The sequence below is a fragment of the Arthroderma uncinatum genome, assembly GCF_011692745.1.
Source record: "Arthroderma uncinatum strain CBS 119779 chromosome Unknown scaffold5, whole genome shotgun sequence".
Lineage (NCBI taxonomy): Eukaryota > Fungi > Ascomycota > Eurotiomycetes > Onygenales > Arthrodermataceae > Arthroderma > Arthroderma uncinatum.
The window spans coordinates 1406356-1425771 of NW_022983867.1; the positions used below are offsets into that span (position 1 = coordinate 1406356).

Consider the following 19416-nt stretch of genomic DNA (forward strand, 5'->3'; position numbering starts at 1 on the left):
GATACAGTGAGGATGAAAAAAAATATGTATGAAAAACACTTGGATTCTTCTTTATATAAGTACATTTACTAGATAGAACAAACAAAAGAGAGCAAAAATGGAGAGTGACGGAGAGATAAAGGGCAGGGAAGAGAGCAGAAAAGCCACCTATCTAATCCCTCTTTCTTTCTCTTCAACTATTTCAACTAGTAAGGTAACATCAAAAAGGCGCGCTGAGTCTATGGTGTGTGTTTTTTGGGTTCAGCGATTGTGGTTGGGATTCCTGTTCCTGTGGGTATATTTACACGGTAAGACCGAGGTCGGAGGCATATGGGAGCGTGAAGAGCTCGCCGACGGTGGAGACGGAAGCCTTGCTGCTTAGGAGGGATTTGGCAGCCTAGTAGCGTGTTAGTGATCGTTTTATCAATGAAATGTGATGATATCAACTTACAGCCTTGACCTGAGCTTCTGTGACCTTCTCGAGACCCTGGGCGTTGGCAGCAATGCTGAATGGCTTGCCACCGTGGATGAGGGCAGAGCCGGTAGCTTCGCTTCCAGTGATCAAGCTGGATCCGGCGTCGAGGACACGGAATCTAGCGTGGGCAATGGCCTTCTTGACATCCTCGGCGGCAACGTTGCCGGCAGCGACCTTGTTCAGGGCCTCGACGGCAGCCTTGGTGGCCTGGGTGACACGTTCGGCAGTTGGGCCGGACAGGGTGACGTAGAACAATCCAGCGTCAGAGTAAGAGGCCTGGTTGGTAGAGACCTGGACTTCTGGGAATGCCTCGGTGGCCTTGGCAAGGATGGAAGATCCAGTTGACCACTTTATGCTGGACTCTCCGCCCAAGAGCGCGGCGAGAACGTCGAACTCGGGCTTGTATCCAGAAGTACCGTAGGCACTGGAGCCGGGGAAGGCAATGACAACGGCATTTCCGGCCTGGCTGGAGATTCGCTGCTCTCCTCCGTAGTACTTGGTCTGTTGGGTAGCGGCGGGGGCGAACTTGCCGGCAGCGGTAGAAGAGGGAAGCTCGCTGAAGAATTGGCCAACCCACTTGGATAGTTCGGCAGAGTTGGAACCGCTGGAGACAACGGCGATGGATGGCTTAGTGTAGACACCCTCGGCGAAGGCGGCGATACCCTCAGCGTTGACGTACTTCTTCAATGGGGCAGAGGCTGGGATAGTGAGGGCGTTTCCAAGTCCCTGGTGGAAAGCAAGGCTGTGTGCGGAGTCCAAAGCCTGAGCGGTTGGGGTTGCGGCAATGGTGTTCTGGGAGAATTTAACGAGGTTGAGGATAAGCTCGTCGAGCTCATGGCCTTGATATCAACAAAAAAAACATCTTTAGTATCATTCTGAAACTGGGAAGCAGGAGTAATTGGGGGCCCTTACGGCAATATTTGGACTGTGAAACGACTTCTCCCAAAAGCTCGGTGTAGTATGGGAGGTCGTTGTTCAGGAATCGGGCAGAGAGAACGAGGTTCTCTCTTGATCGGAAGCAGGAAAGTTGTCCTCCGAGCAGCTCGTTTTCACGGGTGATTCGTAGAGCAGAGCGTTTGAGGGTAGACTGCAATTGAGATCCAAAATCATCAGCCAATGCCTCCATCGTCTTCGTTATACGCCGTGATCCATCGAATTGATAGAACAATCGGCCATCCGGCGGCTCACCTTGAACGCAAATTTCTCCAAGACTTCGGAGTAGCCAGGGAATGGCTCGTATCTGGAACCAGCCTTAGCAACGACGGTGAGGGTGGTAGTTGGTCCTGACACCTCCCGGCTGGCAATCTTCACGCCAGCGGTCTCGCTCGCCTCGTACTCGAGGCCAGCGTGCGATGCCATGCCTCGTTGGGCGACGGTCTGCTTGTAGGAGCCATTGCGCCAGACGCGCGCGGCATTCCGGCCAAAGGAAGCTCGCGGAAGCAACATTGCCTTCTGTGTCGACGGGAAATACAACCGAGAGAGGTGTGTGGGCTGGAGCCGGGGGGTTGCAGGGCGAGAGTTGGTATGGAGGAGGATGAGTTCGCTGGTCTGAGGTTCGACTTTCTGATGCCAAAAAGCTTCCGGTCGGTCACGAAATGGGCCAAATGCGGACACTCTGATTGGTCAGCTTGACGACCGCCTTCTAAGTCACGTGGTGGCCTCTTTTCGTGTCACGTGAAGGTCGTCCCGCTTATTCTTTTGAAGCTCGAAAAAAGACGAAGAAGAGAATTATCGGACGGAACAGGAAGAAGAGAAGAAGAAGAAGAAGAGGATCTGATACTACGCTGGTAGGAGGCCCATGAATATATACTCGTGACCTCTGCACACTTCTAGAGAAGCTGGCATCTCTCTAGAAGTTATAAAAGATGTCGCAGGTAAGAGCTCCTCTGACTAACTAGCCGGACGCCGCTGACCAGGAGGATAGTATGCCGCGGAACTCTGCAGACTCCTGATCACAGACAATTTCGGGGAGTTATACTCGGTATGCCTTGCTTCTGGTTCTTTTGTTGGGGTTTGTTGGGTTGTTCGAAGAGGGTTAACGGCGCATAGTTGATATTCTCGTACCTCCTCCATCATGGGCGCCAACCCCTCCCAAGGATAGTCCATAACACGCACCTATCGCCTCGACAGGTGAAGCACGGCCTGGCCGTCCTCATCCAGCAGCAGCTTATCTTTCATTTCACCGGCTTCGATGACGGAGTCTCATACTACCAGGCGAATTGGCGGGCGGCATATCTGCTGGTGCGGTCAGGAAGCATCTTGCAATTGACGAGGGAACGGCTGGGAGAGTACACCGCAAAAGTTGTGTCTACGATACTCTCCCTTGGACATGTCAAAATTAGCCACCTGGAGACCCTCCCCGAGCTTCAGCCTGCCCCTCCTTCGCGCAACGGCGTCCACAACACTGATGGCATGAATGGAGACCATCCGCTGGAGAATGGAGATGAGAGTCTCATGGAGAACGGACTGGAGGACGGCGTGAATGGAACTGCTGGACACCACAAAAACGAGAACGGATATGGCGCTTCCAGGCTCAACTCTGCCCTTCGAGAACTTGCTGCATACCGCTACATTATGCGCGTGAAAGATGTCCATTTCCAATCGCCGTCGGATCTCCGTGAAGCAGCGAGGAGAGCGGTCAAGGCAAGCGGCGAAACCGAGGCGTTGAAAGGGAAAAAATTGGAGGAGAAAATTGAAGAGAAGGCGGGCATCATGCTAGAGGAATGGTCTAACGGGGTCATTGCCTATGGCCTGATTCCTCGAAATATTACCAAACGAATAAAACGGCGGGCAGCGAACGGGGATTCGGAGGGTCCACGAAAACGAGCGAGGCTCGATGATAGTTTCCAAGGTGGTCAGGTTGGAGTAAATGGCGACGTCTTGTCGGATAATGATGAGGATGAGGACGAGGATGACGATGTAACATTGGATGTGAGTATACCATCTGCTCCTGATTTGAATTACTGAAAGTCTAGAGCTAACCGCCGAGAAATAGAGTAATATGGTTATCCGCATCAATTACGAAAAATTCGATGTTGCGCTCCGGAGTCAAAGGCTCATCAAGATGGCAGATCAGGTAACATCGCCTGTGACTTCACAAGTCTACGAAACACTCCTCTCGCGCATCGAGCTTAAAACTCAAAGATGTCGCCAGCAAGATGAACCTGTTCTGGAAGGGGAAGAAGGGCAACATTACTCTGCTCCCATCCCCTTGCACACCATAGTCAACGATCTTGATCCTAGCTTGGACCTTGTTGGGAGCATTGCCGGACTGGCTCCTGTGGGACCAAAGCCGAATAACCTTGAAAACGGCCATGACCAGAACGAGGAAGATGAAGATGACTTTGACGACGAAGACGGCGAAGGCGATCCTCAGGCCAAAGCTCAAAGTCGCGTTTTTCAAGTTGCACAACATCTTACCCTACTCGCCTCAGAGCCCTACCACTTCTCTACGCGGAGGTTGGACTCGGGGATTATCACATGGGCCGTTGAATTCAGACATCTTGCCCGACAACTACGCCATCTTGAGATCGAACGTCTTGTCGAATCGCGCTATGGCTCCGTTGCAGTGCGTGTTCTGCGTGTCCTCGCAGCCAAGGGGAGGTTGGACGAGAAACGCCTCCAAGAAATAAGTCTTATGCCATCAAAGGATCTAAGACAGATATTAGCACGCCTTCAATCTGGCGGGTTTATAGATCTGCAAGAAGTTCCCCGCGATGCCCAACGCCAGCCTTCTCGAACAATATATCTCTGGTTCTATGACGCTGACCGGGTTGTTATGATGCTTGTCGAGGATACGTATAAGAGCATGGCACGATGCCTCCAGCGCCTTGCGTATGAACGGGGCAAACTAAAAATGCTGATTGAAAAAGCAGAACGCTCTGATGTGAAGCGTAATATGGAACGCTACCTCTCTGCCTCTGATATGGCTGCTTTACAGGAATGGGAAGCCAAGGAGACACTGCTCCTAGGTGAAGTGGCAAGGCTGGATGACCTTGTTGCTGTGTTAAGAGATTATTAGAAGACCCCAGCCCTGAATCTCTATGTATTACTGTACCTTTTGATGAGTGAAGGAATGCCCTTCAGGGAGAGTCCCCCAGAGAGTTTATTTTGAACTGTGAAGGCAGCATTGGATTGTGATGCCGTTACTCTTATACGATATAATGATGGATACATATCACACTTGTTATACTATTCTATCTCATTTGGAATGCATGTACGCTATGCTACTTCTTACAACTACAAATTCTAAGTCACAGATTCTTTGGTAGATGTAAATGTTAATTAGAAGCTCCGCCACAACAAATCAACCATAGGCTCTACTCTATACACTCTCAGTATTGGTCTTTACATTGTTGGCTTTATACGCTTGGTCTATATCTTGTTGTAGTTCGTGATTGGACCCACTATGGTTTGGGCGTTTTTGGAGCTCTATTTACATCATGAACACAAGCAACAGAACTCCAGGCAGCGGCTACTTTCCAAGCAACGATTATTTCACGACTGCACACGCTCCTGAACGAGAACGCGACCACGACCACGAAGACGTATTGGATAATGGATCAATGAATTCGTCCGCAAATGGATATGGCCGGCCGCGCGAGGGGCGCACAGGGGGATACGGAGGGACCTATCTCGAGTCTCCCTCGCCTGGCGACTCGATGGAACAGTTGTCTCCCCAGGTATCCGCGCGGTCGCGAGGTCGGGATATAGACGATGGCCCTTCATGGGGCGTTCCTCGAGACGAAAGCCGGTTTAGAAGCACCGAGAGACAGAGGCGGGATGAGAATACCAGGCAGCGGAGTGCCAGTCGTGGTGGACGAGGCCGGGAGATAAAGGGGGCTGAGGAGATCGATGGTATGTGTCCATGAACCACCTGGGAGTTATATCTTACTGATTATAATTCTGATGCTTCAACTAGATGTCGTTCAAGGTATCGAAGATGAGTGGGATTTCATGGCGAACGACGAATGCGTTCCCGTCCAGGTTGGCCTGCAGTTGATGGATACAAGCACACTCGGACGCGCAGATAGAGAACCAGAGTTTATACGAACACACAATCAGATCCAGCAGGCGTTGCGATCAGTGGTGAACGGTGGGTGATATTCTTCATCTGAGCGGTCTTGGAGGCAGCTATACTGAACATTCTCACAGAGCACCATCACGGCTTTAACAGTCTACTCGGGACGTACCATAACATTCAACTGAACCTACAAAGCTCCCAACACCAAATTCGATCCCTGAAAACGGCTCTCTTGGAGGCAAAGGCTGGATTGCTCACTATGAAGCCGGAATTGAAGGATCAGGCGGTGGCATCACAATCATACGACGACATCTTACAGCTTTTTGAACTGATTGAACACGCCCAATCCCTCCCCGAAAAGCTTGAGGCACGGATGTCGGACAAGAAATTTATTGCTGCGGTAGACATACTTAATGAGGGGACCGTTCTACTTCGTCGTCCGGAGCTTGCGAATATAGGTTCGCTAGGCGACCTTCGAACATATTTCAGCAACCAGGAAACTTCGTTGACGGACATCCTTGTTGAGGAGCTACACGATCATCTGTACTTGAAATCACCATACTGTTGTGACAGGTGGAAACCCTCGTCTGATAAAGATGGAACGTCAACTGGCGGAGTTGGTGGAACTGCTCCTTGGGAGAAACCGCTTTATCAATACCTATCGACTCTAGATGCAGTCACACCCTTTGTGGAAGATTTATCACGCAACCCAGAGTCCGACACTTTCTATTATATCCATCTTGTTTTGGAAGCTCTGCACAAGATGGGCAGCTTGGAGCTTGTGGTTGACCGAATTGAACAACGGCTCCCTGTCGAATTGTACAGTGTTGTTGACAAGACAGGTGCTGAGGTTAACAACAGGCACCCAAACATTCAAAAGGACGCTCGGGCTCCCGGTACGGTTCCAGATTCCACCTCGGAACGAGGGCATCTTCTCTCTGAATTCTTATGGAACTTGTACGCCAAATTCGAGACGATTGCTGAGGGACACCGCGTCATATATGAAGTTATCAATGGCATCGTAAAACGAGACAGCCTCCCGAACGAGGTCCACCTGACAAGCAGCTTCCAGGAATTATGGAAGCTTTATCAAAGCGAGGTATTTATATATCTTGTCAAGTTGGCGATAATGATGCTAATTAGAGTGTATAGATGCGGTCATTACTACATGACTATCTTTCTACGGACGGGACTGAATCTTTCAGAACTACCACTAGAGTAGCTGATGACGGATACGCCCAGTCTTCCATCAAACGTGATAAAACGAAGGTAAGCTTCATAGCACCTCTACTCTTTGCCAGACACGAGTCTAACAAATGAAAACATAGAAACTTTTCAAAATGTCCGAAGTAGACCAAACCGCTTCCGATTTGAAAGCCGAGCAGGATGATCTGGCAGAAATATTGAGAGCCTCTGTTCCTGGGCTTGTGCCAAAATCACGTCAGATGTTTTCGGCTGGCGACACCAGCAACTCAAACCAGCAAAGTTCGGGAACTGGGCATAAACTGCTGATTGAGCCAAGCGTGTTTAATATCAGCTTGCTTCTACCTCCAGCGCTCTCCTTTATCCACCGACTTAAGGAAATAGTTCCTCCCAATTCGGATATTGTGACCAGCACACTCACGCCGTTCCTGGATGAATTTTTGATAAACGTTTTCCAGCCACAGCTTGATGAAGCTGTTAGTGAACTTTGTGCCATTAATTTCATATCGGTGGACTCATACACCGAGGATCCTCAGTGGGCTTTGCACTCTACAAGGCCAATATTCAGGGTATGTATTATCATTCGCCTTGAAGATTATTGACAAGTCTAGTGTCTAACCAAGTTGACAACTTATAGGGAACCATAAACTTCATGAATTTAATAAAAACCTTTAGCAGAATGCTAGATAGCATACCTCATGATCAAGCTTTCACCCAACTCATCATTGATCAAATCGTAACATACTACGATAAATGTTCTGGGTGGTATAAGGGTAAGCACAGACTTCTATGCTGTTCTGTCAAGCGATCATTCTAACGAGGCCGATGCAGCTCTTATGACTCGAATATCTCCAAACCACCCCGGTGGTGTAGCCCTGAAGACTTCAGCAGCATTTGCCGAATCACGCGAATTCCGTGACGTTGGACAAAAAATATGGGAAAGCTCTGCCAGCGAGAAACAGGCATTAATTAACAAGGTGCGTGTTATCTCAATAAAGTGTCGTATGAAGAGATACAGACTAATGCTATATATAGGAAATCGAACTTCTCATCAATGCAACCAATGAAATCTCATTGAAAGGGTACGATATGATATCTGATCCAAAGATAGTCGGCTCGTTGTCGTTACTTTATAATAGCATGGTGAGAATTTCCGTATCACTCTACAGTTTTAGCTGTATCTAACTCTTTACCTCAGAACTGGCTGTCAAGTAATCTCTCCAAATTGCGTCACATTACTCCTCACCAAACAGACTCAAGCCACACCCAATCGAGGCAGGTAGCACCCACTCGACGCTGGACACTAGAGACGTCGATGAGACCAAGACTTGGTGACTTGGAGCGGCCCCTCCGTCTTCCAATGACAAAAGAATCTGTAGTTGGTTTCGATAACGCTATCAAGTCGATTCAGAGCCTTGCTTTTACATCCCTCTTTACTCTCCACCTTGATATCCGCTGTGGGTCGATTTACATGATTTCACGGGCCTTAAAGGGCAAAAAGGATAGCCGGCAATCAGATGCAGATAGAAACCCGTCAACAGAGCATAACTGGGCCTACATTCTAACGGTTGAACCAACGTCCGCCTCGCCCTGTGTGCTAGAGTTGAACAACGACCTTATCTCCTTTGGCGCTAGAATGTCGACATATCTTGGGCCAAATGAATGCCGGTATATCACTTCATGCCTTTCAAGGCTGATAGACCGTGCATTGGTGTCCAGTACCCGTTTCATCGGGGCAATGAATAACAATGGTGCACTAAGACTTCAGCTTGATGTTCTTGTCCTTCAACAGAACCTCAAGAACATCATAGTCGTGTCTCCATCTCCGGCCTCATCCAGGAGCAATTTGTCGTTAGACAAGGAGCTTTCTGCCTCTATGCCCGAAGTTGTGGCACTTCCTCAAAGCGCTAAATTCCTAGATTGGTTCCTCGAAGGCTCTGGAAAAACACTGCGACATGCAAAGCAAGAGAGAGACAGGTTTAAGGAAATGGGTAGCCAGGCATTGAAAGAAGGCAATGGAGAGCCATTCACCTACGATGAGCTGAAGGTTCTGATTGAACTGTGCTTCTCTGCAGCACTCAAGGGTCCTCAAGGGCCTGAGTCAAGAGAGGAATTCATGGCCGCTAAACGGGGTAGCGATGATGCATTACTGAGGCTAAGTGAGGTAATGTGGGACTCTTAGGTTATTCTTCTACTCATTCACCCAATTTTTAACTTTTTTGTATATATATACTTGTTAGATTTAATTTTGGTAAAGGGCTGGATTGATATCATTAGGTATTGGTCGGGCTATTTATCGTACACAGAGCTTCTGCTATGTTCATGTCGTTTACTCAGTTCCACTGAGCTATATCATTCACGCCATTCAGTCATTTGGAAAGGGAGAGGTGCGGTAATCCCCTCACAGTGTATCGTTGCCTATACAGCGACCGGGTTCTTCAGCCATCGATAGAGCCCCATCCCCTGGGTAAGCATAGAGAGCCCGCTGGTGCCCTGAGCCATTACTACAGGCCCCATACGAGCAGCAAACCATGCCCGTTCTGCATAATCTTGCGAGGCTGCCACACCAGTCACGCCAGCCCAGATGAATATCCTTGGTGTAACCCTAGACCATGTCATGATGTCTATTTTCTCCAAAGCCGTCTTGAGTTCTCGAACGTCTATAGGTAGCATGCCTGCTACCGTGGAGAAAAATTTATTGTTGACAAGGTTCCAGTGTAGCAGGGCAACTAGACGACAGCATTCACTAAGGTGAATGTCCGTGGAAGGCGTGCTAGTGTCCGGCTCAACAGTATAATCCTTGCTTAGAGATGAAAATTCTTCTTGCAAATAGATGAATTTTTGGAAAAATGAAGAAGTTTCTCCTTGTCCTTCGACGGGGTAGCTGATTAGAGTATCAATAGATAGCATTGAGTGCTGGACTAGTCCAAGAATGGTAGCTGGGCTTTGGCCAAGGAGTATTGAACCACGAGAAGACGTCTCCCAAGAAATAATATTTGATAGTAGTGCCATCGGGGGAGGCGCAGGGGAAGAGGCACATGGAAACACCTGCTCCGTATCAGAGAGAAGAGATTCCATAATGTCACCACTATGAACAAATGGAGGTAATTAGGACTCAGGTTTCGAGCGCGTAGGTGACCCCTTAGTAAAACACTCACACGAAAATCAACTCGGCAAGCAAGCCATCCATTCCCAGATTTTCAAGGCCACCCTTTATCTTCACCATTTTTTGTAGTCCAGCAGTATGTGCATTGGAAACACAAGTATTACCGGAAAGGCTCTAGGTAGTATATTAGTACATTTTCTAACTGCAACGAGGTCTATATGGCCAGTGAGGGACATACCTCTGTCTGCGCTAGAGTCATTGTCACTGCGATTAAGGCATCTGTAATTTCTAGGTCAGAGGAAGCAAGTCGGTTGGTGAGAAGCCGAAGGGCTTCTGTCTGGTGATAGAGGGTGATAACGTTGTCACTATTCCCTTGAAGTAGGTCTATATATGTAGATGTAGCATATAATGTGACGTGAAACATGCAGGCGTCTCCTAAGGCGGTTGTCATCCATATATTTCGCAATCTATCAAGTTGTGGGAATGAATCTCTTTTTTGTGATTCTATGGCGATGGATCCGCTATCTATGCATAATGAGACAAATATTCTGTAGTTTCGCCATGTTTATACGTAGGTCTGAAGGGGACAATATTAGACTTACAGAATCGTAGCAGCTCCGGTATATACCATTGCGACTCAACGGGGTATATCTGGGGAGGCTCGATCTCCCGGAATGTTGAGGCATTGATCAGAGTTGCAGCAACCTGCATGTCATCCTGTACCCAGGCACCGCTCTCCTGAGTTGCCATAGCATTTTCTAGAATCCGTAACCGTTCACGAAGAGTCCGAAGCTGCGACTTTCGGCCTACTTTGGAATATGCGCATCGAAAGAGGTATCTGTTGTCACTCTTGGGTCAGCGTATATATATGACATACCGCGTTACCCCTGGAGAGATGAGAACTTCGGATAAAAGGAAGCGTACTTCTGGCACGAACCGCACGCTGGTGATTGTCTATCGCACTTCTTCTTCCTTCGTCTGCAAGGCTCACACGCATTCAAAGCTCGAGTTGGCTGGTCGGAGTCGCTGGAGTCCATCTGGACGCTGTCGGGTATCTTACTTGACTCCATATCCAATCAAAACTGTCAAGACGAGGCTATCGATAAATCAAAACACAAAACCGAGGTTCCTCGCTCTATATATATGTTTGTCCCGCTATGCAAAGTTATTAACTTGGTGACGATGCATCTGCGGGGCCATCGTAAGTTCCGTTGAAAGAGTCGCAGCTATATTATTTCATCCGTAACTCGGACAAAACTGGGCCATGCAGACGAACTGTTTGAGGGCGGGATATTAGAGTGATGCATAGATCCTCCAATTGGCCCCTGATGCGATATTGCAGCCTCGAAGAACGGCCAACAGTACAGCTGAAAGACGCCCGGCCGCCAGAGATCTCCCAGCCTAACGACGCCATATGGGAGTCCCCAGGCTAGTTAAGCATACAGCTAAAGCTAGGGGGGCCTTAGCTGGGGTCTTTAGGGGATGCTTAATTGTCCTTAAGACCCGCGCAGGGCTGAATGGATTTTTTGGAATCATTTGAGTTGAAGCTCGCTCAGCCCGTCAGTGACAAATATGTCCGCTATAGTTAGCCGTGACAAATAAACGGTCATGACAAATGGTCAATATAGACGCTTCCTCTCGTTTGAAGGATAGGGGATATCCGAATACCAAGAGGAAACACGATGAACACCCCACAAGGCTGAAAACCCTTGCGCTAAGAGGTGATTCGTTTTCTTATTTTTCTGATACCGAGGATTGGTGCCGTGCACACCGCAACTAGCATGGTCCAAAGGGCTAGAATCAAGCGACAGGGATGTATTGAGAGGACAAAAATTATTAAAAATATATCGTTACTATATAGCTATCAGGTCTGCTGTTGCAATATATACTTGGTCAACGGCCTCCTAGTAGTGGTGAGACCCAAAATCAGGGGCGCATTCATAGCTCTCTGCCGCGTTCTTGTCACCATTCCCCTTATAGCGAGCGACCAGAGGATAACGGCAGATGTTTCGAGTGAAGGTGACAGCGCCAGTGTTCTCGTCAGTTGCCACTCCAGGAATCGTCTCTGGCGCTTCGCCCTGTTCAACCCACTTCTCCAGCACGCCCAGCGGGTTGACGGGAACCGCGCCGTCGTTCGTTCCAAGAGCGCCGCAGTGGTTTACACCTGGAGCCAAAAAGAGACGGTAGAACTCGTCTACCTTGGATCCGCCTCCCAATCGACGCTCGACCTCCTTGCGATATTTAATCGTACCCTGATGATGGATGAGTTGATCTGCCAAACCGTGCCAGGTGAGCAGCTTAGTCTTGCTCTTTTGGAGAGCAGAGAGATCGGTGTTGCCTGACTGGGTGATCCCTTCAAACTCATCGACACCTTGTTTAAGCAGCTTGGGAATATCGGCGTACGTGAGGGTGGAAAGGTCAAAGTTCGGATCCTTCTTCAAGAAATACTTGATCCAGGAGCTAGAAACGAGAAATGGGGCAATATGGGGAGCTCCGTTCACAAGAGTGTGGTTGGCAGTGCCGTTATAGAAGGCTCCCACTGGCACTACATCCCACAGTTTCCGCTTGGATGTGGTCTTGGGGCCGTCGTGGATTTTCTTAACGACCCAGGCTTCAGCAAGAGTAATGGTGGTCGATTTCCCACCACATTCCACCTTCTTACCGGCCAGAGCGAGGGGGTTGAAATCGCAGTCGTCGATATTTGAGATCACCCCGCCCTCCACTCCATCCAATTTATCACAGGCGGCGATACCGGCCTTTCTAAAGGCCTCAAACACACATTCAGATGGGAACGTTTTCTCAGATTGCATAACGACTTGTGGCCATTCGTCTGCAGCGAGAAGTTGTGGCCAGTAAACGGCTGGTGCATTTGCTAAAATGCCGTCAAAGTCGTCTGGATATTTCTGAGCCTCCACCATCCCCTGTCGACCACCGTTGGAGCAACCGTTGAAGTAGGAATAATTGGCCGGCTTCTTATAATAGCTCTTCGTTACAGCTTTCCCGACGATGGCCATGTCGTGTATCGATCGGGTGGAGAAATTCTCCAACAAGCCATAGTTGACTTTGCCATCTTTATCCAGAGCCCATTTACTGACGTCCCAGGGGTCCACCGTGACACCGGCGTCGGTTGAAGCACTGGAATATCCTTCAGCGACGGCAGGACCAAGATAGAGGTCAAAGAAGCCGGCGCCAAATCCACCTCCTCCCGTGGCCTGGAAGCGTCCATTCCACTTCTCGGGAGTAGGCAGCCAGACTGTGACTAGAACTTTATCATTGACTCCTTTATGCGTGAGGGCGACATCGACATTGCAAATGCTGAGGGTTATGTTGGAGTGCAGTGGTGCGCTGCCAGGCACCTGGACCATTCGATCATAGCCTTTTACTGACAAGACTTTGGCTCCTGGGACATGGGGGGCCGGTATAGAAGCACAACTAGAGGTTGTACCACCGCCATTTTGAATGGACGGTGCCGCAGAGCCGAGAACTGCGGCAAGGGGAAACATGCATAGCGAGAGAGGAAAGGTGAGCATGGTGAGTGAGTTGGATGTGAGTGCTGTTTGTTTGATGCTATTACAGAATCTTAATGAAGGCGGGCGGATGCTGTGTCTTTCTTATATCTTTGACCATCTGGATGTATGGGAAGCTGCAGCGGAGGATCACCCTGCTTCCCGGTTGCGGGCTCATTTTTCCGCTCCCTGCAAGTGACACGACAAAATATCCTTGGACCTCGAATTGTAGATGGAGTGAACAACCTCTCGAACGCTGCATAGCCGTGACTTTGATCCTTCAGATGGGCGGGATCTTGTTCTGGATAGAAGATGCATCCTTGACCCATGCCAGCCTTACTAGAGGCCCCGTTGCAATAAGATCGACCCCTAGCTAACTATTTAGCTACTCGGAACAACAATTCCCGACAGCCATTCACGAGTTTTTCCTCTCTAGATGTTCGTCTTTAGGAGCTGGTTTGGAGTTCTGCAGATATCCGATCTGGTGCGATGCTCCGCCGCTCCGCCACCGACAAGCCCCCGTATGTTGCGTGAGTAGATGAGGCGAGGATGCTAAGAATGAGTAATAATAATAATAATAGCCTCGATGATCGTCAAAGGCTTCTAAACATGGGTATCCGCTCGAGTATTTTCTGGGACCAACGATGTAACAATGCATCGCCGCTTGTAAATTTGGTGTGAAAGCTGATCGTAAGCTGAAGGGGAACCAGCCGTGGAATGAGCAACAGTCTCCCGAGCCACATCCGCATCCGGAGCGTTCCGAGAACGGTGAAACGTCTCTCTGGCCGGGCTTCCATTATCTTATATCTCTTTCGTTCTTGATCTTAGGCCCAGTTGATGTTTTGCAGCTTTGATGTCGCTGCGAGACCTCGCTGGGTGCAGATAAACAAGACGTTTTTGACTTCGGCATCAACGTCATTATGTACCCCACGTCGAGCGTTTTGGCGACGGCCGCAAAGTCGCTCGTTACAACGAACTACGAAGCCCAGTTAGCATCGATCATAGTGTGAAGAAAGGGATATAGTGACAATGGCTCCCAAATTATCCATCGCAGACGTTCTCACTCTTCCCAAGTCCACGGTAAAGATACCTCGCCTTGGATTCGGTGTCTATAAATCCCCCACCAACCAGTGCGAAGAATCTTGTATAAACGCCATTCGAGCTGGATACCGTCATATAGACACTGCACAGCTCTACGGCAATGAAGCAGAGGTTGGCCATGCAGTACGAAAGTGCGGCATTGATCGAAAGGAGCTCTTCCTGACGACCAAGATCTTGACTCCGGGTGATACTCCAGAAGAGACGTACAAGAAGGCGCTGGAGAGCGTGAGGAAGATTGATGGTGAAGAGGGATATGTTGACCTGTTTCTAGTACACAGTACTGGTTCAGGCGCTGAAGGGAGGAAGGATATGTGGCTTGCGCTGGAACGGTTGTTCGCAGAAGGGAAGACGAGAGCGATAGGCGTGAGCAACTATGGCGTTAAGCATATGGAAGAGATGAAAGCATATGCGAAAACATGGCCACCACATGTTAATCAGATAGAGGTGAGATATACGGTCAACTACGGGCTACAAAAATGCGAGTGGCTAACATGATAACCAGCTCCATCCATGGTGTCAACAAAAGACAGCTGCCGCATACTGCAAGGAACATGGGATAATCCTCGAAGCCTTCTGTCCGCTTGTCAGAAACAAGAAAGCCAGCAACACCGTTTTAGTCAACCTGGCGAATAAATACGGCAAAACTACATGCCAGATATTGATTCGCTACTCGCTTCAGAAGGACTGGGTGCCGTTGCCCAAGAGCGACAATCCAGACCGTATCAAGGCCAATGCGGAGGTTTTTGATTTTGATATTACGGACGACGATATGGCTGTTCTTGATGGGCTGGATGAGGAGGCAGGTGGTGCCATTGTGAAGTTTGTGGGGAACGAGTAGTAAAGGGTACGTTTTGATATATACTTGAGCCTGGGAAAGAAGCAGGTTTGAACATATGGAGGTCAACTATTTTGACAATGAAGAAACTTCATGATGCACAACAAAGAGGCATGTATATATTTTGACTATCAATTAAAAATAAGCAGCTCTGCTTGAGAAATCACCGTGTATGTCAACAAAAATGGGAGTAAAGTATCCGGTCATCAATGATAGAGCGAATCGAAGGTAAATCGGATATTGAACGAGATTCGCCCATGTCATCCTTTGTCTCTCTCGTCGATTTATCGGTGGTTCAAGAAGGATCTGGCCCTATCTCTAGGGTGATATTTGTAGACATTCGACGGGGATGGTGCAAATAGCCAAAGATAGTTGTAGTTAAATATCCTAATTAGGCTTAGTGGGTGTATACGACAAAGGGTGCAACTTCTTCACTTTTATTCCAGTGAAGGTAGACATATAGTCACTACGGAATACCTTAGGTATTAATACCCTGCTGCTACATCGCAGCTAATCCTTTCACGCACCTCAGACCTCTCAGAGGCTCATCGAGTCCACCAAGTGCCACTTTACTCATCTGTTCCGTACGGGAGCTTCTCTCGCGAGGATGCAGATGTCGGCTGCCCATTCGAACCGCATCGATTGATCGAGAGTTGAGGCTACGGCCAGCAGCCAGCTATATTTCATTCAGATAGATCGATAGTCCGTTCGGCGGCGACCGTATACCTCGAGCAAGCGGAGTCGTTCATCAAGCAACTGGCGCTATGTATTCTGCTTGTGGCTGGCATGCCCTTCAGGGGCACAGAGCTAGTATCCATCGAGCCGTCGAATATCTTTTCCTGTGAACAGACATGTTCCCTGGATTCCGCCCTTAAAACCGGGAGCAGATAATATTAGCAATAATATTGGGCTTCATTCGAGATTGCGCCGGTAGCGGAAAGACAAGGAGAGATGACCTAGTTAGGCATCTCCTATAAGCTCGACTCTTTGACTCCCCGCTCCGAAGTATAGGCTTATATTATTTAAAGCCTACGGAATATCTTGCTACTATCCTTGCTAAGGCTTGTAAGAGCCTCAAGGAAACGGAGGATAAGATATCATCAGCCTTAAAAGGTATGTAGAGACTAGTGATCTTTTCTCAAGCCTCTTCGCTAACTAGTTGATATTTCTAGCCAAGTCATTAAGGATGGGAATTGTTGTTGCTTAACTTCCTGCGGAGCAGGTCATTAAGGACGTGCAGGTTACCAAGGACAGAAAAGGTTCTTTTAGGAGATGAAAAGCCTTGGGCATAAAGTACGGTTGAATACTCTGCCTGTGACAACCCATCGGAGATATTCCGTTGCGTCGGGCGAGTGCTGTACGGCGGACTAGGATTCATGAGGACGGAATTCGGTTTGGCGTTGTACTGTCAGCGTCACTTTCCAAATATATTATATATATAGATGGCAAGCTCTATATAGTGGCTGAGACTACGCTTTATACCGGCTTGATATCGGATATCAAACTAAGTCTGACAGTTGTATAGAAATGCATAGACCTATGAAATCCCTTCCAACCCACGATTGTAAAAGATGCTGCTAAATTCATTATAAGCCTGTATTTCTAGTTGCATATATAGACAAACAATACATGTCCTCTGTGCTTTGCCATCTAGAATCGCTATTCAGTGTGACTATCAGCTCCACTAGGTAATGTATGTCTACCAAACCTCGTATGATCTTTCCAAACCATGTTCTCCTTTATACATACGCCAATTTCGTAAGGAGCCGCACTCTGATCAGCAATGAATACAAAAAGATCGCCAACTAAACTATCAGCAGCAACATTAAAATAGCCACGGAATCCTTGCTCCTCTATATCCGCATCTTCTACGTTAAGCGGCTGGGGGGTCTCAGTACTCCAATCGATAGCAACAACGTAAGGAATCAATTTGCCAGCTCGGTCATAGGGAACAGTCCACGGCAAGGGAGATTTTAAAACAGATGTAACAACATCGGGAGTAACTGCAAGGAACATCGTGTGATCAAAACCGTTAGGGTGTTGGGTCGAACGATAGTGGCTAAGAGGTTATTAATTTAATGGTAATATAATATAGAGTATCGGGGGATTTACCTTGCGAGCTGAGCGGGAGAAGCATTATTAAACAGGGCCGGGTCCTCTACCCATCGAAGGGCAAATAGTTTCTTTGCTTCTTCAATTCTGAATGTACCTTTCGCCTCGATGAAATAACGACCGATAATCTTTTCAAATCGACGTTTAAACAGCGTCCAATCGTCATCATCTGAGTATGTGGTTCGATAAATCACATATCCCCATTCTTCCCATGGAGTGGTATCTCGAGGCCCTACAGCACCACCAAAGAGGCGGTTCAAAGACATTGCTAGATTTGTTTCAGAACCAGATGTATCAGATACAGGCTCATCCTCCAGTATGGAAGCCTCAATTCTAGCTTGATCACGCCGATCTGATTCCGCTTCAAAATCTTTCCATCCTTCAGGGCCGAGCGATTCTTCGAGCCCCGCAAACATACTATAGATCTGGTCTTCGGGCAATTCGGCATATATCATGTCTTGTGAAGCATCAAGTAGACGTTCCTTGTCCTAGCCCGAAGGCCAGAAGGTGTCAGACGCCATTTCAAGGGCGATTATTTGTAAAACTGGAGAAGGTAGACAGGCACGAAGCCCCCTGTAGGAATATTCGGGTTGTGTGCTGTTGCCAGGGCTCCCTGCATAGTCTTTGATACTAGGCAGCTAGTTAACTAACTAGTTAGTTACCGGGAATATATTGTTCCACAAATAACTAGGTGTTAGTTTTATAGGGCAGTGATACGGCCACACCTTTCCGGTCGGCTATCTATATACCTATCTAGTTAACGTTAACACCTCTTGAAATTATTTTAAAGGTAGCCCCTAAGAGCATACACATCAGTCAAGCTAGCCCTTAGGGATGCCTAAGAGCAGGCCTAAAGTAAGCCTAGAGCGTATACCTCAGGAGTAAAACTGGCTTATGGCGACTGAAATAGTGAAATGACCATTTCTAGGTGTTGGCGGCCACATTTTGCCTTGATAATGCGAGACCATTGTTTTGACAGGCAAAGGACTCATATAGTGGGGAAATATAGGGCCTGTAAATTGGACTCTAAATCTCCATATTCGTTATTAGGGAGGCTTCGTTCTGTAGATGCTCGCAGCGCCCTCTCAGCCAGTGTTGTCCATAAGGTATGAGTTAACCGATTGAAGTGTCGATCTTGACGGGTTAGCATCCTCCTTAGACATGACGATCCATGCTAAGCGCTGGCGGATAAATTGCTTGTTTATCTCATTCTTGTTTCGAGGTCCGCAATATTCCCCTATACATGTAAGTCGTTATTTGATAAAGTAGCAGGGATAGGTCATACCTTCATTGTCAAAAAAGGAACAAAGGATCATCAAAGCTGTCCCAACGGATATGTCTTTTCCATCCTCACACATGACGATCACAGACTGCGATGGATCAGTGGCTAAATGACGAGATAGAAACCCCTGGACACTTCCTAACACTTTCCTCAACTGCCTACTACCTAGTTTCCCAGACGGGCAGCCAAGGTTCAACCATTTGGGGGGTTTACCTGAATCCACGTCCCCAGTACATTCGATAACCAGATCGAAAGACGAGAGCGCATCACTGATGCCGCTCTTTTTCCCAATATATAAAATTTTCGTCGGTTTTACCAAACATCCTTCATCCACGGATGGTAAATGACCCTCTTTCTCAATCAACTCTTCAATGAGGCTGGGAAGGGCCGGCTCCCCAGCCGCCATCAGTTCTGTCTTATATTTCCAAAATAACGGGGCTGTGAGACCATGGGCCCATCCTTCGCTATCATCACCGGCACCCTGGATGTATCCGCCTTCAGACATCTCAGCGCCATGGACACATTTAGATGCAGAGCACAGAACGAGTAAATGGGAATAAACATGCCCTTCATCATCTGCAAAGCAGTCCCTGGCAGCCCAAACGAGGCGGATCGGTTTATCCAACCTATTCCTTATACTTTTAATATCCAAATTTAATGTCTGGCGAGGAGAAAGTCAGCGTGTTGGATGTGTTATCCGGGGAGTATCGGCTTACTTTAAATGATTCTACAAAACCGTCTATTCTGTTTTCAATTTGAGATTCCTCGGACTCTCCAAGATAGGCGGGTGGAAA

The 19416-nt window shown here is 48.1% G+C and overlaps 6 protein-coding genes across 6 annotated transcripts; 3 read left to right on the forward strand and 3 right to left on the reverse strand.

Moving 5' to 3' along the window:
* Window positions 1-280: 280 nt before the first annotated feature.
* GIQ15_06819 (processing/enhancing protein) lies at window positions 281-1900 on the reverse strand (the record flags this gene model as incomplete). The annotated part of the gene is made up of 4 exons (XM_033554236.1): window positions 281-376; window positions 431-1293; window positions 1367-1541; window positions 1643-1900. The coding sequence occupies 4 exons, from the start codon at window positions 1898-1900 to the stop codon at window positions 281-283; spliced, it is 1392 nt and encodes a 463-aa protein (XP_033403751.1).
* A 419-nt stretch (window positions 1901-2319) lies between these two features.
* On the forward strand, window positions 2320-4475 carry GIQ15_06820 (DNA-directed RNA polymerase III subunit Rpc3; the record flags this gene model as incomplete). The annotated part of the gene is made up of 4 exons (XM_033554237.1): window positions 2320-2328; window positions 2379-2435; window positions 2585-3385; window positions 3450-4475. 4 exons carry the CDS (start codon window positions 2320-2322, stop codon window positions 4473-4475), a joined length of 1893 nt encoding a protein of 630 aa, XP_033403752.1.
* Window positions 4476-4896: 421 nt separating this feature from the next.
* GIQ15_06821 (Sec8 exocyst complex component specific domain-containing protein) lies at window positions 4897-8862 on the forward strand (the record flags this gene model as incomplete). Its single annotated transcript, XM_033554238.1, has 9 exons — window positions 4897-5311; window positions 5376-5549; window positions 5609-6576; window positions 6630-6746; window positions 6806-7249; window positions 7318-7453; window positions 7512-7657; window positions 7716-7823; window positions 7879-8862. 9 exons carry the CDS (start codon window positions 4897-4899, stop codon window positions 8860-8862), a joined length of 3492 nt encoding a protein of 1163 aa, XP_033403753.1.
* Window positions 8863-11690: 2828 nt separating this feature from the next.
* On the reverse strand, window positions 11691-13316 carry GIQ15_06822 (feruloyl esterase B; the record flags this gene model as incomplete). Its single annotated transcript, XM_033554239.1, has 1 exon — window positions 11691-13316. The coding sequence occupies one exon, from the start codon at window positions 13314-13316 to the stop codon at window positions 11691-11693; it is 1626 nt and encodes a 541-aa protein (XP_033403754.1).
* Window positions 13317-14321: 1005 nt separating this feature from the next.
* GIQ15_06823 (aldo-keto reductase) lies at window positions 14322-15231 on the forward strand (the record flags this gene model as incomplete). The annotated part of the gene is made up of 2 exons (XM_033554240.1): window positions 14322-14837; window positions 14896-15231. The coding sequence occupies 2 exons, from the start codon at window positions 14322-14324 to the stop codon at window positions 15229-15231; spliced, it is 852 nt and encodes a 283-aa protein (XP_033403755.1).
* A 1681-nt stretch (window positions 15232-16912) lies between these two features.
* On the reverse strand, window positions 16913-17795 carry GIQ15_06824 (uncharacterized protein; the record flags this gene model as incomplete). The annotated part of the gene is made up of 3 exons (XM_033554241.1): window positions 16913-16927; window positions 16978-17287; window positions 17341-17795. 3 exons carry the CDS (start codon window positions 17793-17795, stop codon window positions 16913-16915), a joined length of 780 nt encoding a protein of 259 aa, XP_033403756.1.
* Between the last annotated feature and the right edge of the window lie 1621 nt (window positions 17796-19416).